Source organism: Sciurus carolinensis, chromosome 5 (assembly GCF_902686445.1).
Source record: "Sciurus carolinensis chromosome 5, mSciCar1.2, whole genome shotgun sequence".
NCBI lineage: Eukaryota > Metazoa > Chordata > Mammalia > Rodentia > Sciuridae > Sciurus > Sciurus carolinensis.
Genome location: NC_062217.1, coordinates 151,159,025 through 151,180,486, shown reverse-complemented (window position 1 = coordinate 151,180,486; position 21,462 = coordinate 151,159,025). Strand labels below are relative to the sequence as shown.

The 21,462-nt window shown below is 38.4% G+C and overlaps 1 protein-coding gene across 1 annotated transcript in view; it reads left to right on the top strand.

Annotated features, from left to right (window-relative positions):
• Window positions 1-268: 268 nt before the first annotated feature.
• The window catches only part of Arl3 (ADP ribosylation factor like GTPase 3), a 37,671-nt gene continuing 16,477 nt past the window's right edge, over window positions 269-21,462 (top strand). The window contains exons 1-3 of the mRNA XM_047553165.1: window positions 269-322; window positions 7,599-7,742; window positions 12,452-12,568. Of these exons, the coding sequence (XP_047409121.1) occupies window positions 320-322; window positions 7,599-7,742; window positions 12,452-12,568 (264 nt within the window). The 5' untranslated portion in view covers window positions 269-319. The remainder of the gene's footprint in view (window positions 323-7,598; window positions 7,743-12,451; window positions 12,569-21,462) is intronic.

The window sequence follows — 21,462 nt, the reverse complement described above, 5'->3', positions numbered from 1 at the left end:
TTCTGGACCAATCACAAGCCAGTAGGCTCCCGCCAGCCACGTGGGCGAGTTTTCACCTTCCCTGGGTCTGAGCATGCCAGACTAAGCCTCCAGCCGCACCACCGCCCGCCTGCGCAGTGGGCGGGCATTTCGGCGCGCTTGCGCACTTTGGAGAAAGCGAAGTTGGACCCCGCCCCATACGGCTGCTTTTCTCCTCCGCTGTGCGTGCGAGGGACGTCGGGGGCGGTGCCGCAGCAGTTGCCCCTGGTAACGGGGGAGGCAGGAGGAGGAGGAGGAGGAGGAGGCGGAGGAGGAGGAGGAGGAGGGACTCGACGGGAGGATGGTGAGTGTGGGGGCCCGAGCCCCTCTAGAGCCGGCGGGTCGCCTCCCTCCCGTCCCCAGGCCCAGGGCGGGGCACTGCGTTTAAAGCCGAGGAGGGAATGGGATGGCGCTCAGCCTGTTGTCTGGGTTCTGAATTGGTTTCGGGGGCGGCGGGGAGCCCCAAGGGTGGGCCCTGGAGGGAGGCCTGGGCCTGGGGAGGAAGGCGGGGCTGCTTTGGGTCCTAGGCTAGGGGAAGGGGCTGGCAGAGTGTGGGGCTGACTTGGTACGGAGCCTGAGCTCCATCATTAGTCTGGGGATAGGGCCGAAGGTGGATCGGAGGAACTGCGGAGAGCTGTCTCCGCACGCAGGTTTTAGATCTTCCGGGGAATCGGCCTCCCCGCGCCGCAGGACAGTGGGGTCTGCAAGGGGCCCGACCAGAAGCGGAGAGAAGGGCCAGTGCTGTGATCTTTGAGGTCACCCTGGCGGCATCAAGGGAGATGGTAGCCCAGCTCTCCTCTTCCTCGAGATGCGCGAGTCTCCCGGGTGAGGCGGGGAGGGATTAAGTCCCAGGACACAAAGAGGTGCCTCTTGGAAAGGATGCCTGGTAGATTTTACGACGTCTCAGTGTCTGCAGACCAGAGTTATTTATTTGCTGAGAGTTTTACAAGGTCTGGTTGTTGGTGATGACCTATTTTTCGTTCTGTGCTTAATCTGTATTGATAGAGGCGAATTAGCTGCCTAGTCCTTATCATTTCCTTTGAAACCTGTTGCCGTCCCCTTTTGCAAGTGATCACACCAGGTCCAAAGGTCTTAATCCTAGCTTGGGGTCGCTAGACTAAAATGAATGGAAAATTAAAACTGGAGAGTGGCCATGAGTTTTGGACAAACCTTTTCTCTGTCAGCTGAAATTAAACTTTCTCATTGTAAATCACGATATGTGACAGATTTGACCATTGACACTCAGTTTCTTGTTGAATCTTGTACAGTTAAGTAGAAGGAACAAAAATGCAATTGAGTACTTTTATATCTAGTCAAAGAAAAAAATAGATTTTAAAGCAGGTAGGTTGACTTACCAACTGCAAAGAGCCAGTTATAGTTACTTCCTCGCCCTCTCCCGTAGTCCCTTTTATGACTTTTAAAAAATATTCTTTTAGTTGTATATGGACACAATGCCTTTACTTTATTTATTTTTATGTGGTGCTGAGGATCAAACCCAGTGCCTCACACATGCTAGGCAAGTGCTCTACCACTGAGCTACAACTCCAGCCCCCTTTTTATGATTTTTTAAATGTGGAATAACTTATGTTGACTTATGAATGAAAATCTAGATGTCCAGCAGAGAAAAATGCATGTATCATTGGTTAGATTATCCAATGAGTAAATTGTGACAGGAAAAAAATTTCTATTGATTTTTACAAAAAATGAGATTGCCAATCACTTTTCACACTTGCTACATATGCAGTTTTTTTAACCTCAGGCTAAACAGATTTTTACAAGTGTTTTCTTTTTATTAATCGTTTATACATGAGCTGTCCATTAAAGGCTAAGTTTATCCCAACAAATGAGTGCAAACATAAATATTTACACAGAAAATAACTAAGTTTGAAATGAAAAAGGCATGCAAAAATAACAGAGAATGAGATTTGTCATTATAGATGAGAAACATGAGAGTTGGCTAACTTTTCCCAGTTTTGTTTATCAATTAAGGGGACTGTATAATTTCATGATTGCTTAATTTGTAATTATAGGCCTCAATACATTAACCACTGCTCATGTTTCCAGGTGCAAACTGGTACTGTATACAACAAAATGACAGTATATATGCAACACTGTTCAATACAACTGTCATATTTAATAATCAAAACAGATTTTCTTTTTCTTTTTCTTTTCTTAAATTGAACAGTTAGAAATTAGGACAAATTATTCTGTGTTCTTTATCTGTTTTTTCTCCAAAAGTGTAAACTATTCTTAGAAATGGAAGTGGATCATTGAATGTAAATGGTCAGTGGTGTGATTAAGTGTGTCAAGTCTGGTATCCCATGAGCCCCTATGGTTAACTATACAAGTGAAGAGTGAGCATTGGCTTTTGCTTCTTTGTTTTAAAAACTTAAGCTACGACTAATACATATTTTTAATTGAGTTCCTGCAACAAAAAAATCATTATGAATTTCTTTGAACATTTAGGGTCATATTTTTTTACCCCTGCCTTATGACATCAAGTTATTTTATTTTTCTTTTTTGTGGTACTGGGGATTGAACCCAAGGGTGTTCTACACTGAGTTATATTTCCAGCCTTTTTAGTCTTTTATTTTGAGACAGGGTCTTGCTAAATTACACAGACTAGCCTTGAACTTGTGATCCTCCTGTCTCAGCCACTGGGATTACAGACTTGCACCACCACACCCACGACACCAAGTTCTTGATGAAATACTCAGATGACTAATTTTGGCACATAGCTAACCTCTGTTAATATATAACTCAATTATTATTTTTTATGAAGTACTTTCTACATACATGGAACTTGTGATAGTTACCAAGCATGGTCAACATTTGACAATTGTTCCCAACAGTATTTATGTTTTCTGATCAAAAAATGGTCCGTAAATAATACAATTGATCCCCACCCCCCCAAAAAAAAAAAACAATGCCAGGGCACAGTGACACACACCTGTAATTCCAGCTACTTACAGGAGGATCACAGGCTCAGGGCTAGCCTGGGCAACTTAATGAGACCCTGTCTCAAAATGAAATAAAAAGGGCTGGGGACCTAGCTCAGCAGTAGAACTCCCCTGGATTCAATTCCCAGTACGACCACCACAGCAACAAAAACTAGTTTAAAAAATGTGGGGCTTTGAGGGTGTGGCTCAGTGATAGAGCACATGCTCATTATGTGTGGGACCCTGGGCCACACCATCCCCAGCAGCATACAAAAGAAATTTGTATAATTAAATATATATATGTACAGTATAATTAAATATATATATATATATATATATAAATTTGTATAATTAAATACATATACTCTTTTGAGTGACTGCTATGCATCATGCTTTACATACATTACTTGATTTGGTCCTCATAGCTTTTTTCTTGAGATGGAAGTATTGTTCCCATTTTCTAGATGAAATTGTGACCAGGGTTACTCACACAGGGAAGCTAAATATTGTCTGAAACTCTAAAGCCCACAATGTTCTTTTCATCAGGACTTTACTGAAGTGAGACCCCACTTGTTCTTTAGGAAGCACTATATTTATTTCATAGAAAGGTGATGGGAAAAAAAATTCCTTTCAAAACTGTAGTTCAGGGCTGGGGAGATAGCTCAGCTGGTAGAGTGCTTGCCTCGCAAGCCCAAGGCCCTGAGTTCGATCCCCAGTACCGCAAAAAAAAAAAAAAAAAAAAAAAAAACTGTAGTTCAGTTTGTTTATTTATTTATTTATTTATTTATTTATTTTCTGGTACTAGGGATTGAATCCAGGGGCACTTTGCCACTAAACTACATGACCAACCCTTTTCATTTTTTTTACTTGCTAAGTTGCTGAGGCTCACCTCCAACTTAGGATCCTCCTGCCTCTGCCTCCCAAGTGGCTAGGATTATAGGTGTGTGCCACTGCAACTAGCACTAGTTCAGTTTAAAGAGGTAAAAAGAAATGACAGTCAGTTCCATTTAAGCTAGTTATGGGGAGTGCATGTATTTGACACTTGGCTTAGTAGTTTTAATATTTAAATTTTAGCTGCTCCTCACAACCATATATATATATATATATATATATATATATATATGTATATATATATACATATATATATATATATTTTAGTTGTAGATGGACAAAATACCTTTATTTTATTTATTTATTTCTTTGTGGTACTGAGGATCAAACCCGGTGCCTCACACATGCTAGGTAAGCACTCTACCACTAAGCTATAATCCCAGCCTCCATATACTTTCATTTAACAAAAAATTTCTCTCCCCCTCCACCACTCTGGTTTTTTGAATGACCTAGTTTGTACCATTTAGGTCAGTATGCCAAGCCTGTGCCAGGAGCTGAGATTAAGCTGATTTTGAAGCAGATAAAATGTCTGTAGTCAGTAGCACATCTATTCATGGTTTACTGGTAGAAAAGTCTGTTTAAATGTTTTGTGGGTGAGTCAGAACACTTTTGTCCAGCGTGCAGATAACGTGTACACATACATGCTGATAACACATACATACCATTAGCTGAAGTTCTTATTTCTTATTAGTTTTTTTAAATATTTTTTTAGCTATAGGTGGACACAATATCTTTATTTATTTTTATATGGTGCTGAGGATCAAACCCAGTGCCTTGCACATGGTAGGCAAGTACTCTACCACCGAGCCTCAGCCACAGTCCCTCTTATTAGTTTTATTTAATGTCATAGGAAGGTTAATCCTACATAAAGATCTTACCAGTTTTGCTCACTGTAGTGCTTGGAACACGATGTGGCTGTTAATGCTAATTGAATGAATGGATATTTGGGCCAAAAATATAGTTTAAAAATTAATTTTGTTGTATTTATACTGTATAACTCAGCCCCATCATAAGTTCAACTTCTAATGTTTCTTCATTTGACATTTGAAATAAAGTGTGGCACAACAGATAGGTGCATAGAATACACTTACTCTGCTCTCTCTTTCATCCAGCCTCTTAAATCAGCTTACTTTGTACCTTTCAAGCAGAACTCTGATATCTATAAATATCCTCTTCCCTATTTAGCAAACTCCGATAATCCTGTGATCCCCTGTCCTTGGTGGCTGGGTTAATATGATGCTGTATAGCATTTGCACTAGCCTTCCCTAGGCCATTCTTGAGATGCCATTTATCTTTTTTTTTGGAAGAAAATACTAGCTAAACTTCCCATTTCTGCATAGTTTCACTTAAAGGTGAAGCATCTGACATTATTGTTACCTAATAAGGAAGGTTACTCATTAGAAATGTAGAAGTACATTTAGGTTAGTCAGATTTATCCACAGTTAATGATTTCTTTCTTATCTGTGCTTTGCTTCTCTTCTTTTCTTTTACAATGAATAGAAATTGTTTTTCTCTTAATTATTCAATTTCAAATATAATTGGTGTGTAAAAAGTCTCAGCCTGTAGACGGCAGTATTTTTAGTAATTTTTAAAAGAGACAAATGATAAAAAAAACACAAAACATTAATTTTAAACTCGAAATATTTTATAAGCAATGGATCTTCCTTTACAATTTCTACACTAGTAAATAATGCATGAGAACTTTGCCTGTGTGTCATTTAATGTATTAATTTGATAAATTTCCTGTTTTAGAATTTATTGTAAGAGGTAATGAGACCCTTTCTTTTCACATTCAATCAGGAACTCAGGATGAACTGTATGATGTGTTTTCTCTGTTCTTGGCCTTTTTATATCACCAGTTCCCTAAGGATCTCAGAATTTTAATTTTAACTGTTCTGAAAGGTGGTATTATAAGTAATTGATTGAAATATAGCTAATAGAAACCCAGGAGACGTCTTATAAATATATTTGGTGGGGAAGGGGGTACTAGTATTGAACTCAGGGGCACTTATCCACTGAGCCACATCCCCAGCCCTTTTTATTTATTTGTTTATTTTTTTATTTTGTGACAGGATCTCGCTAAGTTACTTAAGGCCTCACTAAGTTGCTGAGGCTGACTTTGAACTTGCAATCCTTCTGCCTCAGCCTCCCAAGTCACTGGGATCACAGGCATGCGCCACTGTGGCAGCATAAATATAGTATTAAGATGGAATGGTGTCAAAGTATTCAAAGCCAGTTGAGATAAAAACAAAAGAAGTAAAGAAAAAGGGGCTGGGATTTAACTCAATAATAGAGCACTTCCCTAGCATATACAAGACCCTGGACTGGGGGTTGGGGGCGGGAATCTTACCTTTTAAACAAAAATTCCTGCCTATCTTCTGTTTGTTTGAAATCTATGCAGTCTCTCCTCCTAAATCTTTTGGCATAGAATATGTCTGTCTTAGACTAAACTTGCCGTTTCATTGCTGGAAAAAACTGAGGCATACAGAGGTTAATGTCCTTAGCAAATCAGTGCAAATATAGTACCAAAGTGGTAAACAAAGAGTCTCTGAGGCAGATAGGAGTTCTTGACAATTATGCATATTTGTATATCATTGTTCAAAGACCTAATTATTGAGAATTATTTCATGGAAGTACTATTTGATCTTAGTGAACAAACTGGTTTGAGTTTTTGCCTAGTGCAATGCAAATGATAAATACAACCATTTTATGTAATTCCAAGACTCAGCTTGAAGGAATTTCTACTCTGGCTGATTGTTTTGTGTGCCCTTTAAACTCTTGGATCCTTTGCTTCTTGTTGTAGTGAGGCCTCATTAGAACAAGATTGTCAGATTCAGGATGGAACAAATAACTATCTTATAAAATTTGTCTTATGTTCTTAGCTAAAAAACAACATGATTAGGTCTGTAAGTGTAACTCAGTGGTAGAGCACTGTCTTAGAATGTGAGTCTCTGGGTTTGATCCTCAACACTGAGAAAACAAAAACCAAAAACAATCCTGGTTAAATTTTGATTTTTTTTTTTTTTTTTTGCATAATGAATGCCTTTTATAGTTCCCTATTCCCTTACTTCAGCTGTTGATCAGATTTATCATCAAAAAACAGATAATCAATACTATGCACCTATCATATAAAGGTCTTGTGAAAATTAGATGATGATTGAATATTTTGAATGAATAAGTCTTAAACATGAACCATAACAGGTCAACTCTTAAACACAGAGGAGCCCATCTACAATTTCATACAACCTTTTTGTGTGGCACCTTAAAATTTTGCATTAACTTTGGATAAATGATTCTATTTACTTGAACAACTAATTATCTTGTATCTATTTAATAAGTGCTAGGCATTGTAGAAGACAGAAGTGATAGTCCTTACCCACTAAAAACTTCAGTCTAGAAAGGGAGAAAAATACAAAAATCAGTTACCTAGTCTGTTACGATGAATGTGAAGAGCTTTAGGAATGCAGGTGGGGTAGTAGTTCACACTTCCTCAAGATTTGGGTTGACTGCTAAACTAGATTAATAGTAGGAGCAGAAATAAGCCATGCCACCGACTAAGTTGCTGCATTTACTCTAGTACTTCTGCTAAAACTTGGAAGGAGAAAGCAAATGGAATAAATGGCATTAGAGTGGAAAGTAATAATATAAGCTCTCCATAACCAGAACTTTTTTAAGGAGAAGTTATTCTGACATGCTATAATATCAAAGTCAATGCTCCCAAGTAATCTGTCTCCTTCATGGTTGTTTAAGGGCTTACTCTCCATTTTGCGCAAGTTGAAAAGCGCACCAGACCAGGAGGTGAGAATCCTTCTCCTGGGCTTGGATAATGCTGGCAAGACTACTCTGCTGAAGCAGCTTGCATCTGAAGACATCAGCCACATCACCCCTACGCAGGTGAGTGCTGCCTTGGTTCCAGGTGCTGTGTGACACAAGGAAAATGATAATAGCAGTGGGAGAGAAATGGGAAATATAGTTTTGTCCACTTCCAAGTGTTGTTTCTGAGCAAAGTCTATTCGGTCCAAAAATAATCACATTTCCAACATATATGAACATATACTCTATGCCATGCATAGAGTAGTCCAGTTCAGAGAGGTGGAAAGTAGATTGGTGATTACTGAAGCTGGGCAGGTGTGGATGGGAAGATTGGTTTACTGGGTACAGAATCAGTTTTGCAAGATGAAAGCAGTTCTGTGGATGGATGTACATCTTGTGAATGTATGTACCTAATGGCATTCAACTGTATACTTTAAAGCTGTTAAGATGATACATTTTATATTATATATATGTATCTATATACATATATATGTATGTATGTATATAGATACATATATATAATTTGTATCAAGACAATAAATTCCTTCAGATCTAAGTGACACACACACACACACACACACACACACACACACACATATGCATATATATGCTTTTTTTTTTGATGCTGGGATTGAACCCAGAACCTTCAGACATGTTAGGCAAGCACTCTACCACTGAGCTGCACCCTCAGCCCTATATATTCTTTTTTTTTTTTTCCTGTGTGGTGCTGGAGATTAAGCCTGGTGCCTCACACATAAGCAAGCGCTGTTCCACTGAGCTATGTCACCTGTCCCCCTGCCCTTTTTTTTGGTACCAGGGATTAAACCCAGGTGTGCTTAACCACTGAGCTACATCCCCAGCCTCTTTTATTTTTTTAATTTGAGACAAGGTCTTGCTAAGTTGCTGAAGCTGCCTTTGAACTTAATCCTCTTGCCTCATCCTCCTGAATCTCTGGGATTACAGGTGTGCACCCCCATGCCCAGCCCAGTCTTTTTTATTTTATTTTAAAACAGGTTCTTGCTAAGTTACTGAAGCTGGCCTCAAGCTCACAATCTCCAGCTCCAGCCTTCTGAGTAGCTGGGATAAAAGGCAGGTACCACTGTGCCCAACTTATATATTCTCTTTAAAAATAGCTTTATTGTTTAGGAGACTGAGGCAGTAGGATTGCAAGTTGGAAGCCAGGCTCAGCCACTTAGTGAGACCCTATTTCAAAATAAAATTTATAAAGGGCTGGGCATATACTTTAGTGGTAGAGCACTTACCTAGCATGCTCAAACCCTTGGGTACAATCCCTAGAACTACATAACTCAAAAAATAGCTTGGGCTGGGGAGATAGCTCAGTTGGTAGAGTGCTTGCCTCGCCTCGCAAGCACAAGGCCCTGGGTTCAATCCCCAGCACTGCAAAAAAAAAAAAAAGAAATAGCTTTATCAGGTCCGGATGTATAGCTCCATGGTAAACCACTTGTCTAGCATGCAGGAGGCCCAGGTTTCAATCCCCAGTGCCATTAAAATTACAAAAACAAAGTTTTATCCTGATTGTTAATACATATAGAAAATACAGAGGACATATAAAATACTAATAAAGAATACTTTGAGAATACTTTGAGAAAAACCCACTGTTATTTTAGAATGTATTTTTCAGACTTAATACAAATATGTATCAATTAAAAAAAAAAAAAAAAAAAACAAAGCCAGGTATAGTGATACATGCCTGTCATTCCAACTACTTGGTAGGCTGAGATAGGAAGATGGCAGGTTGGAAGCCAACCTTAGAAATTTACCAAGAACCTATCTCAAGTAAGAATAAATTAAAAGGACTGGAATAGAGCTCAGTGATAGAGCACCCGTGGGTTTAATCTCTAGTATCACACAACAAAATAATCATTAAAAAATTAAAAAATCCAATTACGTATATTTTTAAGTCCAACCTTATCATTCTTACTTTTTCCTAAGCAAAAAAAAAAAAAAATGCAAAGAATAAGGTAGTGGTGTTGCTCACGGTATGGAGGTATTATAAGGACAAGTGCTGATTGGAAGGACTCTCGTAGGCTTCTTCTTTAGGCCTCATTCTCCATAGGAAGTCCTGAGAAAACTTGACTTTTGGCCAAGTTGATAGGAACAACCTACTGGGCTTAGTCACTTCGAAGTATTTGAACATGTAGAGATTTTTTTTTTTTACTAAAACCAGCATTTTCTACCATCATACTGTGATAAGACCATGGCTTCAGATTTGAATGGCATTGCTGGTGTGTGTATTTCACGGCATATGAGTCTTAGTGATTCACAACTTTTTACAGAAAAGTCATTTCCACTGCTACCAAATGAGCAATTTTACAGCTCTTGAACAAATTTAATGTATAGCCCAAGGAGGAGCAAATTACAGCAGTCTAGCCTAGAAGGGCTGAAAACACATATTAGTGTGTCAGGATTTCTGCCAGAAAAAGAAGGTCTATGTTAGTATTAGCAATAGACTGTATTTCTCAAGAGCACTAAAAAGACTTCCATTCTGCAAATAGTAATGAACTCAAAGTTATGAACCCAAAGTTCCAGTTCTAACCTTCAGGCATTGTTTGATGTGTTATAGGTGACTCTGTTATTACAGCATGTCAAGGTTTGATATTTATTCTTTAAAAAGAAACTTACGGTATTCTTATTTAATATTAGAAAAAGAACAGTTGTTGTAGTAAATTTAGAATGTATAAATAAATAAAGTTGAGAAATTAGAAGTTACTTACAATGCCTAAACATAACCACTGTTAACACAGGATTGTAACCATTCAATTGTATTTGTTTGGGATTTTCTTACGTGCACACACGTGAGCACATACATATATATGTATAGCCAATGGGCATATTAAAAATAAAAAGTGGTTCATACAGAATACATTGTTTTATATTTTTCACTTAATAATGAAGCATGAACATCTTTCTGTGTTGTTTGTATATGTCATACACATCTCCAAATGTTTGTACCCATTCGTTATTATTTCCTTAGAATAATTTCCTAGTAGATTTGTTGGATCTGATGGCATACAATTTAAGGCAGTTACATACAGTCAAATTCCAAGATTTATTGTTACCTATTCCCTGCTTCATTCTAGAAAGGATCTGCTATTCCTGGACTCTGGGTTTAATATCATTGTTGAGTGTAGAATTTTTAAATGCACTAAAGTCATTTTGTCAATGAATCACAATGAAGCTGCCTCTCACAATAAGCTTAAGCCATTTCCCTTTAGAGTTCTTAAACTTCTAATTTATTCAGTCATTGGTGTTTTAGAGGAGCAATCATCAGTATCATCCCTGATTATCCTCTAGTGACTATTCCTCAGTGGGAATTGGTGGCAATGATCTTGTACTGTGGCACTCTGCCTTGTCCTTCTGTGCTAGGCAGTTGTGTTGGCAAGCTGCCAGATGAGGCGAATGTTTATGGACGCATCCCCAGACCCACTTAACTCCAGTTATTCTGGATGAAATGTCTCCTATGGTAGCAAATATTTTTTTTTCAAATCTTTGTTTCCTTTTTGCAAGAAGTTGTTTTTTTGTTTTGTTTTGTTTTTAATTCTTGCACATGAAGTACCTTCTCTCTGAACCCCAAAGGTCTTATTAATTTGTTTCTCTCCACACTAACTCCCAGGTGGCCATTCTGCCTCTCCCGAATTTGCTGGCCTTCCTCAAAGTTCTACCTTGAGTAACTATCCTAAAGATGAATACTTTGTTTTCAAGTTCATCAGATATACCCATTGAAATGCAGTTTCAAATGACTGCTGGTTTGCTTGTTGTTTCGCTCACTGTGATTGAGGGCTCCACTTCAGATGTGGGACATGCTCTCCCAGCAGGCCTGACCTCCCCACTACGCTCACACCCCACTTATGAAGCCAGTCTCCCCCGCATCCTCAGTTCACCTCACTTTTCCCTGATTAATCCATTTGACAAAATTTATTTTGAGTTATACTTAGTCTAATCCTCCAGATTTGTAGTCCTTGTCTCTTTTTAAACTTAGCATTTGTTTTTTCCTATTGTTTTTAGATTCAACTTCTGTTTTTTGTTAGTTATATGTAATGCCTTGATAAATTTACCATCCCGAGCACTCAGTAGGGGAGTGTGATCTCTGTTAATCATAGGTGGTCCTCAGCATCTGTGTGTGTGTGTGTTGCTTGTGGTTCTGGGTATTGAGCCCAGGATGTCATGCGTACTAGGCAGACACTCTACCTCTAAGCTATACCCCCAGCCATTTTGTATTTTTTTCCAGTATAGGAAACATGTTAGCCCTGACATTATTAGCACTGATTCCACAACCTGAGTGAAATAAGCATGTATAAATATGTTTTCTTTCCCATCACAGTAAACTATTTCAGGAGAAAAAAATACCTGGCAGAGCACTTCAGTTAGTTTTGTGGGGTTTTTTTGTTTTGTTTTGTTTTTTGTTTTATTGGTACTGGGGTTGAACCCAAGGATACTGTACCACTGAGCTACATCCCCAGCCCTTTTTGTTCCTTATTTTGATACATCCTTTCCCTAAATTGCCCAGGCTGGCCTCAAACTTGCAATCCTCCTGCCTCATCCTCTCAAGTAGCCAGGACTACAGACATGCACCACCACACCTGGCCTGAATAAATGTTTAAAATAACCATTAGGTGCTGGGGAGTATAGCTCAGTGTAGAACATGTGCCTAGTATACTTGAGACCCTGGGTTTAAACCCCACCTCACATGCATGCACCCTTCCCCCACAAACTATTAAATGTAATTTCATCAAAATTAATAAAATTTGGTGTTTTTGCTTCTGTTTCAGGGTTTTAACATCAAAAGTGTACAATCACAGGGTTTTAAACTGAATGTATGGGACATTGGTGGACAGAGGAAAATCAGACCATACTGGAGGAATTATTTTGAAAATACTGATATTCTTGTAAGTACTCCTGAGATGCTAGTTCATAGTCCTTTCTGCCCTGTGTTAGAAATGTTGACACTGTAACATTCTTCCAACCCAGTACTGGGAATTGAACCCAGGGACCCTCTAGCATTGAATTCTATCCCCAGTGCTATTGATTGATTGATTGACAGGGTCTTGCCAAGTTGCAAAGGCTGGCCTTAAGTTTGTGATCCTCCTTCCTCCCCCTCCTGAGTAACTGACTGTGCCCAGCTATAATGTTCTTGTCAGTAGTTCCATTGCCATAATGTTAATCACTGTAAGTTCTCAGGGCTAGCAGAAGGCTGCAGATTGTGGAGGAGAAGCATCTCTATTTAACAAGTATATGATATTTTGCTATTGCTCAGTAACAATGTTGCACCCACCCACCTTGGCACAGTAAAGTGTTTATTAATTACCATAGTAATTTGAACAGCAGAAGGGAAGTCAGAAGATCCTAGCTGACTCTGTCACCCCAAGTGAGTCAGTAAATCACATATATCCAGAAGCCAGCAACCAGAATAGTAAAAGTCCTGGAAACCGTGATGGATAAGGAACGCTTGAGAGGCCTGACAGTGTCATCCCTAGGAGAGGGAACACTTGGAACTGTCTTTAGTTGCTTCCAAAACTACCTTAAGTCCGAGGGATTAGCCTTGTCTTGAATAGTCTATAGACTGAGCTACGAGCAATCTGGGGAGTTTTAAAATGGTAGAATTTCATTCAGAATAAGGAAGAAGTTTTCTATAACTACAACTGCCTGGAAGTAGAGGAAGCTGCCTGGTGTGTTGGGGATTCTCTGGCTCAGGTGGCATTCATCCAGGCAGAGACTGACATTTAATGTTTAGTCACCTTTTTTTTCTTGTGTGTGTGTGTGTGTTACTGGGGATTGGACCCCAGCTCTTTTTTTTTCTTTTTTTAATTTCTTTAGATGTTGATAGACCTTTATTTTATTCATTTATTTATATGTGGTGCTGAGAATCGAACCCAGTGCCTCACACATGCTAGGCAAGAAAGAGCTCTACCACTGAGCCACAACCTCAGCCCCCCAGCTCTTTTTAACCCTTCTGCCTTAGACTTCTGAGTAGCTGGGATTACAGATGCACAGCTTCACTGTCATTTTCTCCAGGACTTCTGTTTCAGAATTCTGGGTGAGTTCACTATCTACATAGAGAATTTCTCTAATATCCTAGCTTCTCAGTCTTTTTACCTCTCCTCCTCCAATGATCTTGTCATCTACCCTACCTTATTCACAATTTGTCATGATCATACACTAAAATGAAGGGCCTTAGGAACTTGGATGGTTAAAAATATATATACATGTATATATATATTACATATATAGACATATGTATACAGATGTATACATATATGTATATACACATGTATATATATTGTATATATATGTATATGTGTATGTATGTAATATATTACATATTTAAAATACATGTATAAATTATTTTCACTAACCTCTAACTGAAGACTTGCATTTACTTCAGTTATGACCATGGGCAATAAACTACAATAATATCTGCCATATCTATATCTTTATTAGTAACAGAATTCATCTTGTATCTCAAATAGTTCACTCTTTTGTGGCTTCTTTTGGCTCATTCCTATTGATGTGCACACATCCTGTAGTTTCTCATTTAAATAAGAAAAAAACAAACAACATTTCTGTTAACCATATATCCCCTTCTAGATATTATCCTATTCCTCAATCTCCCTTTACAGCAGAACTCCTTGAAGGAATTTTCTCCACTCTATCTTCAGCTCCTCTCCTCAGTTACTCTTGAGTCTTCCTTTCAGTATCACCAATAATTTCCATTGCTGAGTTCAGAGTTTGATTTTTGGAACTCATTACCTCATCACATTTAACATAGTTGGTTGTGGTGTCCTTGAAACATTATCTTTCCTTGGTTTCCAGGATACCATTTCAAAAATCTTTATTTTCCTCCCAATTCACTGGCTATTTCTCCTCAATCTCCAGTTTTTGTTTGTTTGTTTGTTTTCTGCTTTTTGTTGTTCTTCTTTCCTTATCACCTGCTATGGTTTGGATCTGGAAGGTCTCCCAAAGACCCATGTGTTAAGGCTTTGTCCTTAGTTTGGCACTGTTGGGAGGTGGTGGAACCTTTAAGAGATGGGAGCTGATGGGAGGATTTAGGTCATTGGGGGCATGCCCTCAAGGGGAATTGTAGGACTCTGGTTCCTTCTTCTCTTTTTCTTTTTGTGTCCCAGCAGTGAAGTGAGTAGCTTTGCTCCATCGTCTGCTGCCTGCCATGATGTGTTGCCTCACTACAGGCCCAAAAGCAACAAGGCCAACAGACCATGGACTGAAACCTCCAAAACTGTGAACACGTCTCATAACCTCCAAATTTTGGGATGCCCTAGAGGTCAATCCTTGCTTTTCTTCCCTAAGTCATTGCTTAAGTGACCTCATCCAATTTTAGGCTTTAATTATCACATACATAGTGATGAATCCCAAACTATTATCTCAGGAGTTCCAGGCCTGAACTTCAGTTCCATAGAAAACCAGCTGCTATTTGACATTTCCCCTTCAGTGGCTCAGAATCCCTTCAGCTGCAACAAATTTCTGACTTTATCTACTCCTGCCCAAACCTAATCCTCCCTTAGTCTTCTCGGTAAATGGCAGTTCCATTCATCCAAAAACAATGAAGTCATCCTTGACTCCTTTTCTTCTCACTCCTCACATCTGACCCATCAGCAAATCCTGCCAGTTCTACCTTCAAAACATTTCTAGAACCTGACACTTCCTTCCACCTCCACTTCTGCCATGCACTGATCATTACAGTATCACCCTATTATCTCTTTATTTCTACCCTTGCTGCCCTGAAGTCTCAGCACTGCTACCAGAGTAATCATGTTAAAATCCAAGCTCCCATCTCAAAGTAAAAGCCAACGTTTTCATGATGGCCTCCTTGGCCCTCTGCATTCTGGCTTCTTGTTACCTCTCTGACTTCATCTTCCCCCTCTCTAACTGGGTTCCAGCCATAGTAGCCTCCTTGCTGTTCCTGACACACCAACACATTGCCACCTTGGAGTCTGACATGGCTATTTCTACTGTGAAATTTATTTTTCTTTAGATATCCTCATGGCTTGCTTCCTTACCTCCTTTAAGTATATCACCCTGAGCCTTTCCCTGATTATTACACATATATTTAAAATTATAGCCACTATCTTCACCCTTTTGGCACTGTAATTTTTCTTTGCTTTTCTTCTTTTTTTCCTCCATCAGACTTATCATTACCTAATACCATCAGGTTTATTTATTTTTTCTCCAGTGCTGAGGATCAAGCCACTGTCTTGCACATACAAGTTTTCTAGCTATAACCCCAGCCCATCATGAGACATTTTTATTTATTACCTGTCTCTCCCACTGGAATGTAAATTCCATGAGAACAGAAACTTTTGCATTTTTTAACTCTTGTGTCCCCAGTGCCTAGAAAAGTACCTGAATGAATGAAATGAATTCTTGGTATGGATGGATTCTGACATCAGGTAGAATGTGGAGTTATTTAACTTCTAAATTCCATTCCAACTCTAAGATTCTGTGGGTCCTGTTATTGTGGTCAAGTCCAAGGGCTTACTAATTCCTTCTATAAAATGAAGAGATTGCTTCATGTCGGGAGAGTGGTATGAGAAGTGAATTCATTCACTCTCTGTCATTCTTCTTTTTTTTTTTGTGGTACTGGGGATCGAACTCAGGGCCTTGTGCTTGCAAGGCAAGCACTCTACCAGCTGAGCTATCTCCCCAGCCCTCTCTGTCATTCTTAAATGAAGAATACCAAAATATAAAATCTTACCACCATCAACAAACACATTTGGTACTAAGATGGGTTTCACATAGGCTCTTCATGTTTCTAGCCCTCTGTGAAGGGAAGTTCCATCTATTCCTGATATCAAATTAAAATGGATGAGAAGAAAACCATGAGAAACATGTATCCATCCATTTATTCATGTTTTTCAACCATTTATTCCTCCCAAATGTATTATATACCTTCTAGGAGAATGAAAGAGAAATGTTGAGGAGTAAGAAGAAAATTTTTCCTTTAAGATAAAAAGATAGGGACTGGGGATATAGCTCAGTTGGTAGAATGCTTGCTTCGCTAGTAAAAGGTCCTGGGTTCAATCCCCAACACCGCAAAAAAAAAAAAAAAAAAAAAAATGATAGCCAAATTCAGTGGTACATACCTGTAATCCCAGTGGCTCAGGAGGCTGAGGCAGGAGGATTGCAAGTTTGAAGCCAGCTTCAGCAATTTAGTGAGGCCCTCAGCAACTAAGGGCCTGTCTCAGAATTGAAAATAAAAAGGATGGCTGGGGATGTAGCTCAGTTGGTAGAGTGCTTGCCTTGCAAGCACAAGGCCCTGGGTTCAATCCCCAGCACTGCAGAAAAAAAAAAGGGGGAAGTCAGTTGCTTTCCTGTATAGCAAAAAATGAACTACTGGTATTTGAAATTAAAAGTATCACTTCCAAAATTAAATACTTAATCAGAAATTAACAAAATATGTACAGGATCTATATGAGGAAAAATTAAAAACCGGTAAAAGAAAATTCTTGCCTATCATGTTTTCAGTCCTTGACACAGAAAAAAAATTAAATAAATGGACAGATATTCCATGTTCATGGATAGAAAGACTCAATATTGCTAAAATATCATTTATACTCAAATTTGTGAAATCAACGCAATTCAAATCAAAATTTCAGCAAATTATTTTGGAGATATTGATAAACTGATTCTAAAGTTTATATGGAAAAACAAAAAGACCAGATAACCAATATTGTACTGAAGAAGAATAAACTAGAATATTAACACTACTCAACTTCAAGATTTATTGTAAAGCTAGGATAATCAAGACAACACATATCAGAGAAAGAATAGACAAATTGATCAGTGGAACACAATAGAGAATCCAAAAAGAGACCCATAGAAATATAGTCAACTGAATTTGACAAAGAAGTAAAACGGTTATATAGAAGAAGAATGATATTTTTCTGCAAATGGTACTGGAACAATGGAACATCCACATGCCAAAAAAAGAGGAATATAACAGTTCTAGAAAATAACATATGAGAATATCGAGATGATCTTGGGTTTGGGTGGTGAGGTTTCAGATCAAAGCACAGTCCACTAAAGAAAAAGTTGGACTTTATTAGAATTTTAAACTTCTATGAAAATCATGGCAAGAGTCTTGGAGACTCTTCATAAATGTTAATAGGGATTTTTTTTTTCAGCTTATTTGGTTGCAGTTTCCAGGTTTTAAAAATGTTTAGGTAATCTTTCCACCTTGCCCAAATCCTAAATTTTGTAGATTCATTAGTGTTGAGCCAATGCTTTTTCCTGTCTCAATTCTTTATATATGTATTCTTTTCAGCTGTATTAAACAAACAAAAACCCTTCACAAAAAAAAAAAAAAAAAGAATTTTAAACTTCTGCTCAATCCCCAAAATCACCACTAAAAAAAAAAAAAAAAAAAGCATAACTAAGAAAATAAAGGGACAAGCCACAGATTGGGAGAAAACATTTGTAAAACACATATCTGATAAAGGACTTATATCCAAAATATGCATAGAATTCAATTTCAACAATAAAAACAACCTGATTTAAAATATGGGCAAAAGTTCTGAACAGGCGCCTCACCAAAGATCTGCAGATGGCAGAAAAGCTTATGAAAATATGCTCAGTATCATATGTCATTGGGGAATTGCAAATTAAAACAATGAGATCACTACTAAATATCGTCTAAAAGAGCTAAAATCCAAAAACTAGACAATACCAAAAGCTGGCAGTGGAACTATGAGAATTCTCATTCATCACTGGTGGGAATGCAAAATGGTGTAACCACTTTGGAAGACAGTTGATGGTTTCTTACAAAGCTAACCATAGTGTTACCATACATTTCATCAGTACTCCAAAGTATATACGCAATTAATTGAAAACTTATGTTCTACACAAAATCCTGCACATGAATATTTATAGCAGTTTTATTCCTATTTGCCAAAAGCTAGATGTAATCAAGATGCACTTTAAAAGGGCAGTTAATAAACAAACTTCGGTATACCCATTTAATGAAGCATTATTTAGTGATAAAAAGATAAAAAAGGCAGAAATGTCTTTCTGTCAAGTTACAGAAAGACATGGAGAAATCTTAAATGTGTATTTTAAAAGGATACATACTCAATATTTCCAACTATATGATATCTTTTAAATTTTTATTTATTTATTTGTTTTTGTGCTGCAGATTGAACCTAGGACCTTGTGCATGTTGGGCAAACACTTTACTACTGAGCTATATCCCCAGTCCTTTGTGGCATTTTAAAAATGCAGAACTATAGAAATTAATAAATATCTCTATTTAGTAAACGATCATTGTTTACCAGATGTCTGATGGAGGAAGAGGAGAGATGAATAGGTGACATATAAGAGATTTTTCAGGGTGGGAAAACTATTTTGTATAAACTGTAATCACAGATATATGTTGTTATTGCTGAGGATCAAACCCAGGGCCTCTCCATGCTAGGCAAGCACTCTTCACTGAGCTACACACACCTTAAAGCACAAAGAATGAACCTAGTGTTTCAGTATCAGTTCATTAATTATATCAAATGAATCATACCAATGTAAGATGTATCTAGAGGAAACTAGAGTTGTGGGTAGAGGTGGAATAGATAATATGGCTCTTCATACCACCTACTCAATGATTCTATAAATCTAAAACTATGCTAAAAAATAAAGTTTTGATTTTTTAAGGTATAGATTCCCAAGAGTTGGGTTAAAGCAGGTGTCTAAGAGAAAGTGCATTCCTGTCTCTTCATCTGCTGGACTAAAGAAATACCCAAAGAGGAGCCATATGTAAGGACTTTCATGATTGTGGGGCTCCATAAGTGGTCTCAGGAACCTTGTGGTCTACAGGTAAGGGTAATTTTAAATCACTGGTTCTAACATCTAAAGGGAAGACTGAAAAATGGCTTTAATATGACTCTGGATCCCACATTCTTATTTGCTAAAAGTGCCAGAAATTAATATACTATTCAGCACAAAACAATTCAGAGCAACCCGAAAGAAGCTTTCTTCAGTCACGTTACCAACTAGTACAAGATAATATTTTGGGTTAAGAGTCAACTTTTCAGATTGGGGAAATAGCTCTGTTGGTAGAGTGCTTGCCTTGCAAGCACAAGGCCATGGGTTCAATCCACAGCACTGCCAAAAAAAAAAAAAGAGAGAGTCAGCTTTTCATTATTTTCCAGTACCGTTTGAGATTAAACAAGTTCTTAGAAGCAGCTGAGTCCCTGGGGTTAGAGTCTAAGGCCTTGGGACTCAGTCCTTTCTGCCAGTGTTGTGGCAGCCTGGAGCAGCAGTGTTGATGGGTTCTGTTTGTCTGTGTTTAATAGTCTTGCATTGTTGGTTGAAAAAGACCTATTACACTCCACTCCACCCTGCTAGAAGAGCAGGATTGAGGCTTGACACATTTTGTTGCCTGGTTAAGTCTTTTCAATTCTCTTTGGAGTGCCATGGTAAAATCTTGCTTTGGAGCAGGGGTGGACACGTTGATTCAGCCTGCCTCCTGTTTTTGTATAGCCTGAGAGCTAGAATGGCTTTTACATTTTTAAGTGGTTGAAAAAAAATTTAAATTAAAAGAATAATAATATTTTGTAACACATGAAAATTATATGAAATTCAGTTTTCGGTGGAACATAGCCACACGCATCTGTTTGTGGATGTCCTTTGGTTGCTTTCTCACTGCAACAGCAGCACTCAAAAGTTGCAAACAAGATTGGATGAGCCACAAAGCCTAAAATACTGACTTCTGACTTCTAACAAAAGAAGTGTGCCTGCCCTTATTTTAGAGCATGCAGTGGCTCTTTAAGGGTTTAAAAGAGAGCAACTCCTAACAGTGCCAGAGTTATTCCCTGGAAACATGACCTTGAGAACATCTGACTTCAGCTTTATTAGTTTGGGGGAAGCAACTAAGAAATAGAACTTGAAGTATGATAGAAGGGAGGGAATAAAGTATCTTCCAGTTTTCCTGAGGTCAGAATGATAACAGTCTTTTGATAGATAAAAATAAATTTTAGGGCTGGGTGTGTGGCTTTGTGGTTGAGTACTTGCCTGGCATGTGATGAGACCCTGAGTTTGATCCACAATATCAGAATAAAAATATGGTGGCTGGGCGTGTCAACACATACCTGCAATCCCAGCAACTCAGGAGCCAAGGCAGGAGGATTGAAAGTTTAAGACCAGCCTCAGCAACTTAGCAAGACCTTGTCTCAAAAAAACAAACAAACAAACAAACAAAAAAAAACTAAAAAGGGCTGGGGATGTGGCCCAACAGTTAAACACCCCTGGTTTCAATCTCAAGTACAAAAAAAAGGGGGGTAACATTTTTTCAAGTTACATTCATGTTATTTCTATTCTCCACTTACATTATTATCAGTTTTGTATTTGAACTTAATATAATTTAAACAAAGTAACTTTGTCATCATTTCCTTATGGAAAGTAGAAGGCATCAAGTGAGATGGACCTCAAACACCTTTTAAAATAAGCATTTCCATAATGCTGCTCAGAGGCATTGACACTGCCAGGGAATAGAAGGAGCACCGTGATCAAAAACTACAAGCTACGCAGACACCTTGTTTATCAGTTTCATTCCCCTCTTTGACTTCAGCTCAAGTTTTCATAGAACACCGCATGCTCCAATCAACTCTTGTCATTGTCTACCCTCGGTGGAGAAATACTGAGGAGATGAAATGACCAAAAGGTGGCAGCAGGGGGGAGGAGGAGCAGAAGCCCGAGGAGAAACAAAGGACCCTCCCTTCAGTCTCTGCTGCAGCCAGTTTCCTGGACTTCCATCAAGGAAAAACCTCCTTCTTTAGTTCTT